At 40.9% G+C, this 12339-nt stretch overlaps 1 protein-coding gene across 18 annotated transcripts in view; it reads right to left on the minus strand.

Annotated features, from left to right (window-relative positions):
* Window positions 1-12339, minus strand: part of TCF4 (transcription factor 4) — a 365613-nt gene that overhangs the window by 23531 nt on the left and 329743 nt on the right. For 15 of the 18 annotated variants that reach the window (XM_081252097.1, XM_081252104.1, XM_081252089.1 and 12 more), the window contains 2 exons: window positions 11814-11890; window positions 8701-8904 (listed from right to left, as the gene is read on the minus strand). In XM_081252097.1, coding sequence (XP_081108223.1) covers window positions 8701-8904; window positions 11814-11890 — 281 coding nt within the window. The remainder of the gene's footprint in view (window positions 1-8700; window positions 8905-11813; window positions 11891-12339) is intronic. The other 3 variants (XM_081252102.1, XM_081252099.1, XM_081252096.1) reach the window with 1 other exon arrangement.

Here is a 12339-nt window from a genome sequence, read left to right on the forward strand (position 1 = left end):
AGGGAGTCCTTTGGGTTTGACGGTCCAGTGCAGACTGACTGTCTCGTTTCTAGGTCACAGGGCCTGAATTCAAGTAAAATGGGTATTGGGGGAAGAAAAAGGCGATAGACCTAATTTAGACCTAGAGCTGTGGGATCTGGGCACACATCATGCTGAACCACTTGTCTTAGAGTTTGTTAATGGAGAGGAAAACGGTCTCCCTGCTATGGCTGGATTCAAAACCTCTTGACTTTCGTTTAAATGGATGCTGAAATATCAAACGTTGACCTCAAGGATTCTAAAACTGTTGTAACTAACCCATGGTCAAGAGAACTTCTCTAAGTCAGACGGAGAAAGACAAATACTGTATGTCTCAGTTATATGCAGAATCTAAACAAATGAACTCAAAGAAATGAGAGAGTAGAATGGTGGTTGCTGGGGGAAATGGGGGGATGTTGGTCAAAGGTGAGAAACTTCCACCTATAAGAGAGATAAACCCTGGGAATCTAATGTACAGCATGGTGATGTTAATTAACAATACTGTATTGTATATTTGAAAGTTCTTGATGGTGGCTCTTAAAAGTTATCACGGGCTACCCTGGTGGTGCAGTGGTTGAGAATCTGCCTGCCGATGCAGGGGACGCGGGTTCGTGCCCCGGTCTGGGAAGATGCCACATGCCGCGGAGCGGCTGGGCCCGTGAGCCATGGCCGCTGTGCCTGCGTGTCCGGAGCCTGTGCTCCGCAACGGGAGAGGCCGCAACAGTGAGAGGCCCGCGTACCACAAAAAAAAAAAAAATAAATAAATAAAGTACAACATTGATATAGATAAAACCTTTCAACTGAGGTTGCTAATCAGCTTTCAGAAATTTTTGATAATTGTGGAGAGTAGGAGAGATGGTAGAACACTAGAGATAGGCAAATATCCTCATTAAAGAAAACCAAAACCCAATGTAGAAGCTATAGAAAGATGATGTTGATGACTAAGGTCTTGGGTGAAATTCTATAACAGGCTATTTCAAAGACAGTTCCGAAATTCTCTGAAACGCAGGCGATGACCTCTCAACTCAGTTTAGTTCCACCAAGAACAAGTCTTTCTGTATAAACCTCGTTCACGGGAATGCTGCACACCTGGCGTTTGGTGACAAATTTGTCAACAACAGACCTGCAGAATATGTGACTGAATGAGGATTTAAAGGAGACCTTGACACCGGAAACAGTATGAAATTCACTGATACAACAAATAGTGCACAAGGACAGTTGACGGACATGTGGCCGATGGATTTCAGCTGATTACAAGTTCAGTGTTTGTCAGCAGAATGATGATGTCACCAAATACTGCCAGTAGGATGCTGTTAGGTGGCCTTTAATGAAGACATAATGTATTTAATGGGTTTCGTGACAGATCTACCCTAGTCTGTGCTAATGATTCCTTGAGCACTGTATTCAATTTGAGATTCTACACACTAAATGGTCCTGGGCGAGCAGTGGGGGAGTATTCTTTTTAAACTTGGAAGAATGCACTGGAAAGTTATAAAGTCAAAACATTTTTTTTTTAGGATAAATATTTGAAGATACAGATGTATATACCCTAGAGGAAAAAAAAAAAAAAAACGAGTAGACTGTCTTCAAATAATTGAAAGTTTCTCAAGTATTTGTTGAGTTGACTTAGGGGTAACTCCAATGGGCAGAAAAATGAAAACTTCATAGGGAACTAAATTTGGGCTGGACATAAGGAAGAATTTTCTAAAGTCTGATGGAAATGGGCTTTATGGTCATTTAGAGTACTCAGCCTTGGAGGAAAGAGGCTAATAGAGGCTTGTTCACTGCTTGGCAGTGAATTTGTAGAGGGATTTGGATGGAGATGCCTTCTAAGGGTCTCTGAGATTATATGCTAATAATTGCTTAGAAATGAAGTATGTGCTCAAATATACACAGAAATTTATGGAATCAAAATCCCTGAAAACCCAAGAGGAACAAGACTGAGGATGACTAAGCCCCTGTGGATCATACCTTTGTTGAAGAGGGCCACGTAGAAACTGAGTTTTCTGACTTCTGCTACTCGCATTACAACATACCAGTAAATGCTTCTCAAAGTATCACATCACTGCCCACTACTCTCTCTTGGGGCCAAATCGGATTGGCAGAACTAAATAGCAACATGGTGCAGAGAGCCAGGGGGCAACTAAAGAGTTTTCTTGGGTTTCATCAGTTAACAGAACACGTGTAATACCAGCCACAGTTTTGAAATTGCTATGGCGTCGGGTTAGAGAGGGAATTTGTTGCGGCAGTGGAATATTTAGTACAAAGACTGCTGGTCTCACTGCTGGCTTGTCTGGTTTCTAATCCTAGCTCAGCCATTAACCAGAGAGTATCCATACCTGGGTCACTTCCCCCTTCTGGGCCTCAGTCTTCAGCAGTAAAATAAAAGCAATGGGCTAAATGACTTCTGCGGTGCTCTCAGCATCTAAAATTCAATGGTCCTAATTCTTAAGATCTATAAAAGCAGAACTAATTTGTTTATCCTCTGAAATCCTAAGTGGTAAAAGCTCTCATATATTTAGTGTCACTGAAATAGAAAGGTGCTTCTTCATCTAATGACTGACCTTTTAATGAATTCTCTGTAATCCAAAGTCACACTAAAAATGATACTGAAAAGAGGGAAAGTGGGCTAAGACTGGCTTATACCAGTGGTTTCTAAAATGTGTGCCACATCGTCACCTAGGAGTCTAGTAAGAGGCCTCAGGTGATGCTGTGGAGAACAGGTGTGGGTGGTGTGTTTCACAGGGCTCCTCCACCCCTAGGTCATCTAGGGCGACTAGACCCTTAGGAGACCACTACTCCTACCAAGGGACAATCTGTTCCTTCCCCCCCGGATATCAGGGCTGAGCCCTGCTCTCCTATGAGTCTTACCACACTGCTGCAGCAATTTTAAAAAAAATATATACCCTATCCTACGAGGCTGTGAACGCTTGAGAGAAGAAACCACACCTTAGCATCGAGCTCAGCATTTGGTAATGACCTGGTAAATGTTTTTGAAATGAATAGATGGGCTTTAAGCAAAAAGGCTCTGGGAACCACACTAATATTATATATTAATAGTATAGGAGCTTTTCAGCTAAAATGATCCCACCATTGTTGACTCTACTGACGAATAATCAAGAGCAGGAACAGAATCACATGAAGGTATCGGGTTGGCCAGAAAGTTTGTTCCGGTTTGTCCATGAGACAGTATGGAAAACCTGAACGAACATTTTGGCCAACCCAATTTTTTTTTTTTTTTTTTTTTGCGGTACGCGGGCCTCTCACTGTTGTGGCCTCTCCCGTTGCGGAGCACAGGCTCCGGACGCGCAGGCTCAGCGGCCATGGCTCACGGGCCCAGCTGCTCTGCGGCATGTGGGATCTTCCCAGACCGGGGCACAAACCCGTGTCCCCTGCATCGGCAGGCGGACTCTCAACCACTGCACCACCAGGGAAGCCCCAACCCAATATTTTTAATGTGAGTTTCATTCTTGTTCTGTTAAAAGAGGAGTGAGGTCATCTGAAAGACGTTTTTTCAGGGCTCATCTGAATACTGCATGAATCTGAATGCTACATGGATTCAGATGGATCTGAATACTGCATGAATAACGGAGAGACATTTGGAAAACTGCTGTTTCAGTAACTTATCAAAAATCGAATGATTTAGTATCAGAACTGATATCCGAGGGCTTCCCTGGTGGCACAGTGCCTGCCAATGCAGGGGACATAGGTTCGAGCCCTGGTCCAGGAAGATCCCACATGCCGCAGAGCAACTAAGCCCGTGCGCCACAGCTACAGAGCCTGAGCTCTAGAGCCCGCGAGCCACAACTACTGAGCCTGCGTGCCACAGCTACTGAAGCCCATGAGCCTAGAGTCCGTGCTCCGCAACAAGAGAAGCCACCACAATGAGAAGCCTGCACACTGCAACGAAGAGTAGCCTAGAGAAAAGCCCACGCGCAGCAACAAAGACCCAATGCAGCCAAAAAAAAAAATAAAAAGAACTGATATCCGAGGCACAGAGGGGAATGATATCTGGGTAAGAGTTTCTAACCAGGTGAGTAATAAACCCAGCTATTTCTTTATTCTCCCACATTCCGAAATTTCTGCTTGGATTCCGTTAGAAAACTGGGAAGCTAAGGTAAGAAAAACAACTTAATGTTTTAAAATTAACTACTCCAACCACCTAGCAAGGAGCGCTCACCACACCTCTTGCCACTTAGCACAGACATGTTGATTTAAGAATAAGTGTTTAGGGCTTCCCTGGTGGCACAGTGGTTGAGAGTCCGCCTGCCGATGCAGGGGACACGGGTTCGTGCCCCGGTCCCAGAGGATCCCACGTGCCGCGGAGTGGCTGGGCCCGTGAGCCAGCACGTCCAGAGCCTGTGCTCTGCAACGGGAGAAGCCACAACAGTGAGAGGCCCGCGTACCGCAAAAAAAAAAAAAAAAAAAGAATAAGTGTTTAGACAAGGTGGGATTTAATCCAGCATACTACCATACTGGAGGAAAGTTCTTTACCTTTCCATGTGGGTAGAGAGCTGCTTTGGGAAATTGGCCATAAGACACCTAGAAACTTCTCTCTTGTCGACCAACATTTGTTAAGATTTGAAAATCGTGAGTTCTAACCATCTAAAATTAGCTCTTAAAAGGTATAACTATAGATCCTCTCTGAGGAGTGCTCATGATGGTAAGATTGAGCATGGAATTTACAGTCAAAAAGTCCCCTGAGTTTAAATCTAGCTTCTGGACTTGAGATTGACCACTCAAACCTTCTAAGGCTCATCTGAGCAACACCCAAAATGGAAAGCATTACCATCCTCACTGGGCTCTTGTGAAGATGGCCTGAGATAAGGTATATGGAGCTCCTAGCTGAAGGGCTGGCCACTTGTCAGGCACTCAGAAAATATGAGTTTCCTTTTTTCCCTTTTGACTGATGATTTATCTACTGGGAGGGAAAGAAAATGTAACACATGGTACTCAAGGAATTTACAATCTATTGGTAAGGCAAAAGTCAGACCTACCAAAGATATACAGCTTTGCCTAAGTGGGTAAAATAAATATCTAGCCAATGGTATGATTCTTAGCGCTGTGAGAGCAGAAAAGAAAAAGACTCTCACAGGTGGAGGTAGCAAGGAAAGGCTTCCTGGAAGAGACAGAATTTGAGTGAGAATTTTGAGAATGGGTGGGAATGAGATGGGCTAAGAGCAGTGGATAGAGCAGGACAAGCCAGATAGACGCAAAAGACGTACCTAGTGAGGATGCACAGCGCAAATGCTGGTGATATGCAGAGGTTGGTCTTGCTGGCAAAAGTTTCTGCATTGGAAGAGCTAAGCACAAGGCTTTTGGTAGACAGTTATGGGCTTAATAAGCTAGGCTAAGAAATATGTCTTTATCTTGTAGATAATGGAAAGCCGGTGAAGGTTTCTGAGCAGGAAAAAGCATGGACAAATTATATCCTCTAGAAAAGCCCACAAGAATCAACAGTCGCTCGAGTGTTATGAGCCATGCTGCTGTGAAAAAAAAAATCCCTTTCATTATACTAATACTTAGTAATTCACTGAAGACCTACTTCAGAACTCCAAGGAAAACATTTTATGAATCAAAAGCTAAGTACAATATGTTAGCAATTAAATGAGATAACATAATGGCCCAGGCAGAACCACCACGGTTGCAAGCTGCTGCAGAAAGAAATGCTTCTATCATCTTCCAAGGGATCAAGCCATTTCGTTTTGATTTTGGAAGGCAGGGAGAGAGGAAACGAGGAGAGACTGGAGGTCAAGAGAATTCAAAGCTATCTGTTCTTTAATCAGAAGGAATTATTAAGGAGACTTATAAAGGAGATTGGCTCAAAACAAAACCAGCCCTGGGATGGGTGTTAAGTTACTGCAACTCGCTTGCACTCCAGAACAACAACTGAAGGTGTGTAGCTGGGAATGAAACTCCCACCAGCGCTGGTCCGATGTTTCCAGTGTGTACCTCCCACTGCTACTTTATTTACTGCAGCTGGCCAATGTTTTATGGCCTGTTTCATGTATTAAAATTCAAATGTGGAAAACATTACCAGTATCCTCCTTGAATTTTTTTTGTTGTTGCTGGCGGGGAGGAAGGGGGGGTGGGTTTTTCCCTTCCCCTTCAGCTTCCTTTTTATTGTGGAATGTATCAAATGGTCAAAGGCTAACTTCAGACTGACTAAATTCAAAAACTATTTCCTTTGTTCTGATGTTTTTGTTTGAAAAGTCATACCAGTTTGCGCAAGGCAAGAAAGGAGGATCCGATCTCTTGTGCACACGTTGGGGTTTCGGGCCGAGGAGCTCAGATGCACTGGGAGCCCTGAATGTTTTCGAGAAAAAAGGAGAAAGACTGCTAGGCCTCCGTCGGCTCAAAAGGGCAGCAGGTTGTCCCGCCATGGCTTTGGAGTTACTCTATGATCTGGTTGGCTCGGCCGTCACCCCCGACTGAATTAGAAATGTCTTCAGGAGAGTGAGTGAGCACTTTTCCTCATCAGCAAAACTAGCAGTTTTATTGCTTCGGCATCGTTTCTTTCAAAATAATTAAAGACGTTTCTGTGTAATATTGGCCGATGATTTCCCCTTTTCTATTGCTGTTTCATTCTCTCCCCTCCCCCTCCACCTGGGTCAGTCCCACTTCCCATCTCCAAAGATGATTCTAGTCTCTTCCTCCTATCCCACCTCTGAGTCAAACTCAAAGAGGAGGCAATTCAAAGGTCAAATAAAAGGTTCCAGAAAACATCTCCGTATAGTTTATTATTTTAAAGAACCACTTAACCTACATCTGGTATTTAAGAGCAAACTTTACATATCTATGGAAAAAAAAAACCTGTCTCTGAAGCAATGTCCTGGGTGCACGTTGCATCCGTTTAACATATGCAAAACGAACACAGCTACAGAAATTAAACTATTTTTCTCTTGATTGAGAGCAGATATACAGAAATGGTTGTAAGTCACAGATCTGGCTTTTAATAAAGCCAGATTTCTTAATTAAAAGCAGTATTGTTTAAACATTGTAGTTTAAAAAAAAAAGCTGTACAAACTAAAATCTCATATTATATGCATCCCAAGTGTATTTAGCACATTACCTGAGGCCAAGCTAAATTAAAATCTAGATTTTCCTTTTGTAAACTCTTAGCAACTGCCATGAATAGACAAACAATTTTTACTCAATGAGGAATTTTTAGGGTAGAGTCTACGAAAAGCAAAAAAAGAAAAAAAAAAGATTTAGCTTTGGCATTCAAAAATACCTTTCCACATTTTAGAAGTGAGTTCACTGCTTCTATTTATAAACCAGTATTTTTGGTTTCAAATTGGTTGCAGGTTTCCATAACATACCGCTCAGGATGGGACTCTTAATTTTTTATTAAGAGAAATGCAAAGGAGGGCAGAAGAATACTTCCGAACGAGAAAAGAACTTAAAGAGCCTCAGAATAATCTGTACTTATTTTGCATTCTCCTTTTGGAATCATCTTTTAAGTAAGAGACGCTCTAGTGATAATGGAAAATAGACCTTCATACATATAACTTTCTGAGAGCCTGTAAGGCACAAAACAGGACACTAAGGTGTTCCCTGGTCAGGAGTTTGTAAAGAGCAGAATTACACAGAATCACTAGGAATATTAAATTCCCCACCCATATGGTCACTTCATTAATTGTCATCACTTCACATTTTGTTAGGGAGATTTGCTGAATCTTTGTAATCATCCAAGAAAGAATGCACTCCCAAGTCCTTTCCAAAAGTGGCAAAACTGAAATTTCAATTGTAATATGGACAAAATCTGCTTAAATATTATTCAAATAAACACATTCGTAAATAGGTAGTGGTAAAACTACGATATACTGAAATTACATGGTGCCACATCATCTATTTAGACAGACACACCATATATTTCTACCTCCCATACTCAGAAGCAAAAGACATTGATTTGGCTTCTTTAATAATAATTTTAAAAATCCAACCTATTCACATGTGAAATGCCAGCAATGTAACATGAACATTGGGTCCTTTAGCTGAAGTCACCAAACTGAAGATTTGAACACACCAGCAATGACCCAGCAATGATCTCCTAGGTTTATACTTAAGTTTAATGAAAACATATGTCCACACAAAAACTAGTACATGAATGCTCATAGGAGCATTATTCCTAATAGCCAAAGCCTGGAAGTAACCCAAATATCCATCACCTGATGAATGGATATTTAATGTATAGCTATACAATGGAATCTTTTGGGGAATAAAAATGAATGATGCTCTGATAAATGATAAAACATATATAAACCCTGAAAACATTATGCTAAGTGAAATAAGCCAGTCAGAAAAGACCACCACATACTGTGGGATTCCATTTATAGGAAATATCTAGACTAGGCAAATCTATAGAGACAGAAAGTAGGTTAGCAGTTGTCAGGGGCTAGAGGGAGGGAAGGATGGAGAGTGACTGCTAAGGGGCATGTGGATTTCTTTTCTTTTTGTAGGGGTCAAAAATGTTCTAAAATTAGACTCTGGTGCTGATGGCATAACCCTGAGAATATATGTAGAACACAGTACATTGTAAAACTGAAAGGGGTGAATTGTAGGTTAAATAAACTACATCTCAATAAAGCTGTTTACAAAAGAAAAAACTGCAGCAGTAGTATCTGTACTAGAAATTCTAATTCTATAAGATAACTAGAGTCCCCAAATTTAGTCACTTACCATGAGTGAATGTCTGTTGGCAGAAAGAAGACCAGTTCCATACCCTGAGGCCAGACCACCCATTGCTCCATTATGAGACGGTCCAATGATTCCGTGCATGTCCCCATGACCACCAGGCATGGCTGTGGACGGGCCCACGGCATGATTCCGGAGAACATGAATAGCATCGTCCAGTCTTTCTAAACGATCTTCAATTCGGCTTTGCTGTTGGTTAATAAATGACGTGAAATTTGATTTAGTTCAAAATTCGTGTGTAGGTTATATAAGTAAAACCTGAGTTGACACGAATCACACTTTGGGTCTCTGAATATATGTTTCCAGTAAAGTTTATTTCCTTAAAATTATAATAAAAATAAATAGTGACCTTCCTAGAAAACTGGTGAAAATTGTTAATGCTATAATTATACTGTAATTTTTTGTGAACAAATTCAGTAATTCTTCCAGGATGTTGTTAGTACATATGCTACACTATATTGCATAACTTTGAAAGAGAATTTAGATTTACTTCAGAAAAGCAAAAACATTTATTGAATTTAAGGAACATACTGGCAGGCATTTGTTAAAGATTTCAAAAAGTTAACAATGGAAAGGTGACCTATTTATAGTTTTCCAATTAAATTATCTTCTTAAGGGCGTATTTCCTGGGTTTCCTCTGTGCCATATGATATAGTGATATGTATCAAGTCAAGGGCAGGTAAATGCGTACAGACTGTAATTTCCTATCGAGTACTAACAATTTTTACTCTGTTTCTTGCTTTCTAGCTACCATCACCAGCCTGTGTGTGTGTGTGTGTGTGTGTGTGTGTGTAAAGGGAACTGGAGCCTCAAAACGGTTAAAGAAAAAACTCGCAAAAATTCTGCCAACCAAAGTGGTAGGAGATTTCAAGACTGAAGAATCATAAAGACTTGAATGAATTGTTCACGGGGGGCTTCTAATTGATTTCAAGGCCCTTACTATAGTACAGAATTCACTACCTTATAAAATGAAAAACCAGCTGATCTTTTTTTCACCCCAGCCATTAGGATCCTAGTTTTCCACAACTGGATAAAGCCTATATGGATAGTTTTTGGTGAAGAAATTGGACATGGAGATGTGTATTCATTTTTTTCAGTGTGATCAATAATGATATCAAACAAACATCTCCAGGGTGCACTTTAAAATATACCGTCTCACTGGATCCTCATTCTACATGTGTAAGCAAGCAGGGAAGACATTATTATCCCTTCCTTATAGACGTGCAAATGAGGCTCAAAGAAATTAAGTGAATTAATTATTCAATGTCACACTGCCAGGAAATGGTAAAGTCAGGGTTACAATCTAAGTCTTCAAATCTAGTGCCTTTTTGTACTGGATCATGCTACAATCCACTTTGATTTCCAAAGGGCTGTGCAAACAGATATACCAGCTCTCCCGCATGAGAAAAACAATTTCTAATTATTCCCTAATAACAGAAAGAACGTGTATCTAATACAGTCAGTCTATGGTACAGAGCCTTCTGATTTGGTGGGCTTTGGTGTTAAGGGGCCTCCCTTAAACTCCTAGCTCTGCTGCTTATGTGACCTTGGAAAAGTTACTAAACTTCTTTGAGTCTATACTTTTTAATTTATAAAAACAGGAATGATGATATACACTTCCAAGTGTAAGTGTGAGCATGAAAAGAAATAATACACGTGCCTATCATCCTTTCTGGCTCACCGCTTCCGGGTGGAGAACAAGTTTCTGCTTGGGAATTCCCTCTTGAGTGTTGAGAATTCAAAGAGGATTAAAGCTGCCGTTGACAACTATAAACCTAGTCTTTACAGTTCTGTAGTTGGAAAAAACCCAGTTTTGATCGATGGGTCCCAGAGACTGACTAATGGAAGGAAACACTTAAAAGAACCATGGCTTATTTGGATGTGGGCTGTAGATTCATGGGGCTTATGTATGCAGTGCTTACACTGTCTCAATCTGTGGTCACCTTATTGGCTAAAATGTGGAGGTGGCTGCTTTACACACAACAGCATGGAAAAGCACAGTGAAGGGGAAATCCACCTTTGTATCTGCATTTTTAGATTTTCCTTAATTTAAATCGTTAGCCAAAAGGAAGAAAGGAAACTCCGAACGGCTGACAAGACAACATAAAGATAGATAGATAGATAGATAGATCTATGCCTATTTCCATGTTCCATCTCAAAATATGCAGAGAAAAAGGGAAACTCAACCTTGAAGGACAGCTCCTTGCTGCTAACCCTCCCCATCTGACTCATATACAGACCAGACAGTGCATAGAGCAGTGTTGCTTCATGCATGTTTCCAGCCCCTTCCACCTAGAGCTGAGTGTCAAACACTGAATCATTATGTGATTATTTATCATATTAATTACACCAAGGGAAAATTTTCAGCTATTCCCTACAAGAGAGATTTAATGAAATTACTAGACTTCCACAAGAATCAAAGTGAATGAGGAAATAAGCAGTAGACTTCTTATTCAGAGGTCAAGAAGAAAACGCCTATAAACCTGTTATTCTGGAAAGCAAAGCACAGAGATGTAGACTCTCCAAGTGCTCCAGCTCCACAGCATAGTTGGAATTCCAGCACTCTCATGTCAGGAGAGGCATCTAATCATTGATGCACATCTTCCTCTAACAAGGGGAGGAGGCCATGATCCTTCCAAGATTCTTAATCTCTTACTTGGTTCTAGATATGTAGAGCCCTGAGGCTTCCACTGTAGTAGTATCTGGGTTACAATCTATAAACAGGAACAAGCACAGTCTAATAACTCTGGCTCTAACCAAACGCGTGGGCTCACGTCAAATGAAAGTTCCTATTAGTGAAAATAAGAATCTTGGAGAGTGAACTCGATGGTAAAAGAGACACATGGCCTGAGAACGGCCAGAGTGGGGACTTCCCTGGCGGTCCAGTGGTTAAGACTTCACCTTCCAATGAAGGGGGTGTGGGTTCGATCCCTGGCTGGGGAGCTAAGATCCCACATGCCTTGTGGCCAAAAAACCAAAATATAAAACAGAAGCAATATTGTAACAAATTCAATAAAGACTTTAAAAATGGTCCACATCAAAAACAATCTCAAAAAACAAAAGAATGGCCAGAGTGAAGATAAGCAGATGAAACTTACCAAAGAGTGTAAGGGTCCTTCATAGTTAGGAGATGATGAAGCCTGTCCTCCATTCCTAGACCAAACAGCTGTGCCTGCTGATATGAAAATGGGAATTACAATGAGATCTGTATAACCTTAAAAATAATCTTACCAACATTTTAAACAGTTCTTGTAAAAATTAGCAATATCAATTTCTACTTGGACAACAGGGAAATACACGTAAACTTCCTATACAAGAATTTGGGGGCAAGGAAAACATTTTAAATGTAAAACATGTAGACTGTACATGGACTCAGAATTCTCTTAGGCTTCCTCCTAAAAGGGAACACTTAAGTGATTCTGAATTTTAGCTAGAGAAATGTCCCTTTGATAGAAAACTATCATACACAGTCAAGATACTTTTAAGAGTGCAAAGAGGGACTTTCCTTACACCCTCATGCAAAGCCAGTTTGTTAAACCAAAATTCTCTCAGCAATGAAATGCAGCTCTGCTACTTGTTTTTTAAATGATCCTTAAGAAAGGATAAGCCTTCAGAAACTTTTCA

This window comes from Mesoplodon bidens (genome assembly GCF_964165515.1).
Source record: "Mesoplodon bidens genome assembly, chromosome: 13".
Taxonomy (NCBI): Eukaryota; Metazoa; Chordata; class Mammalia; order Artiodactyla; family Ziphiidae; genus Mesoplodon; species Mesoplodon bidens.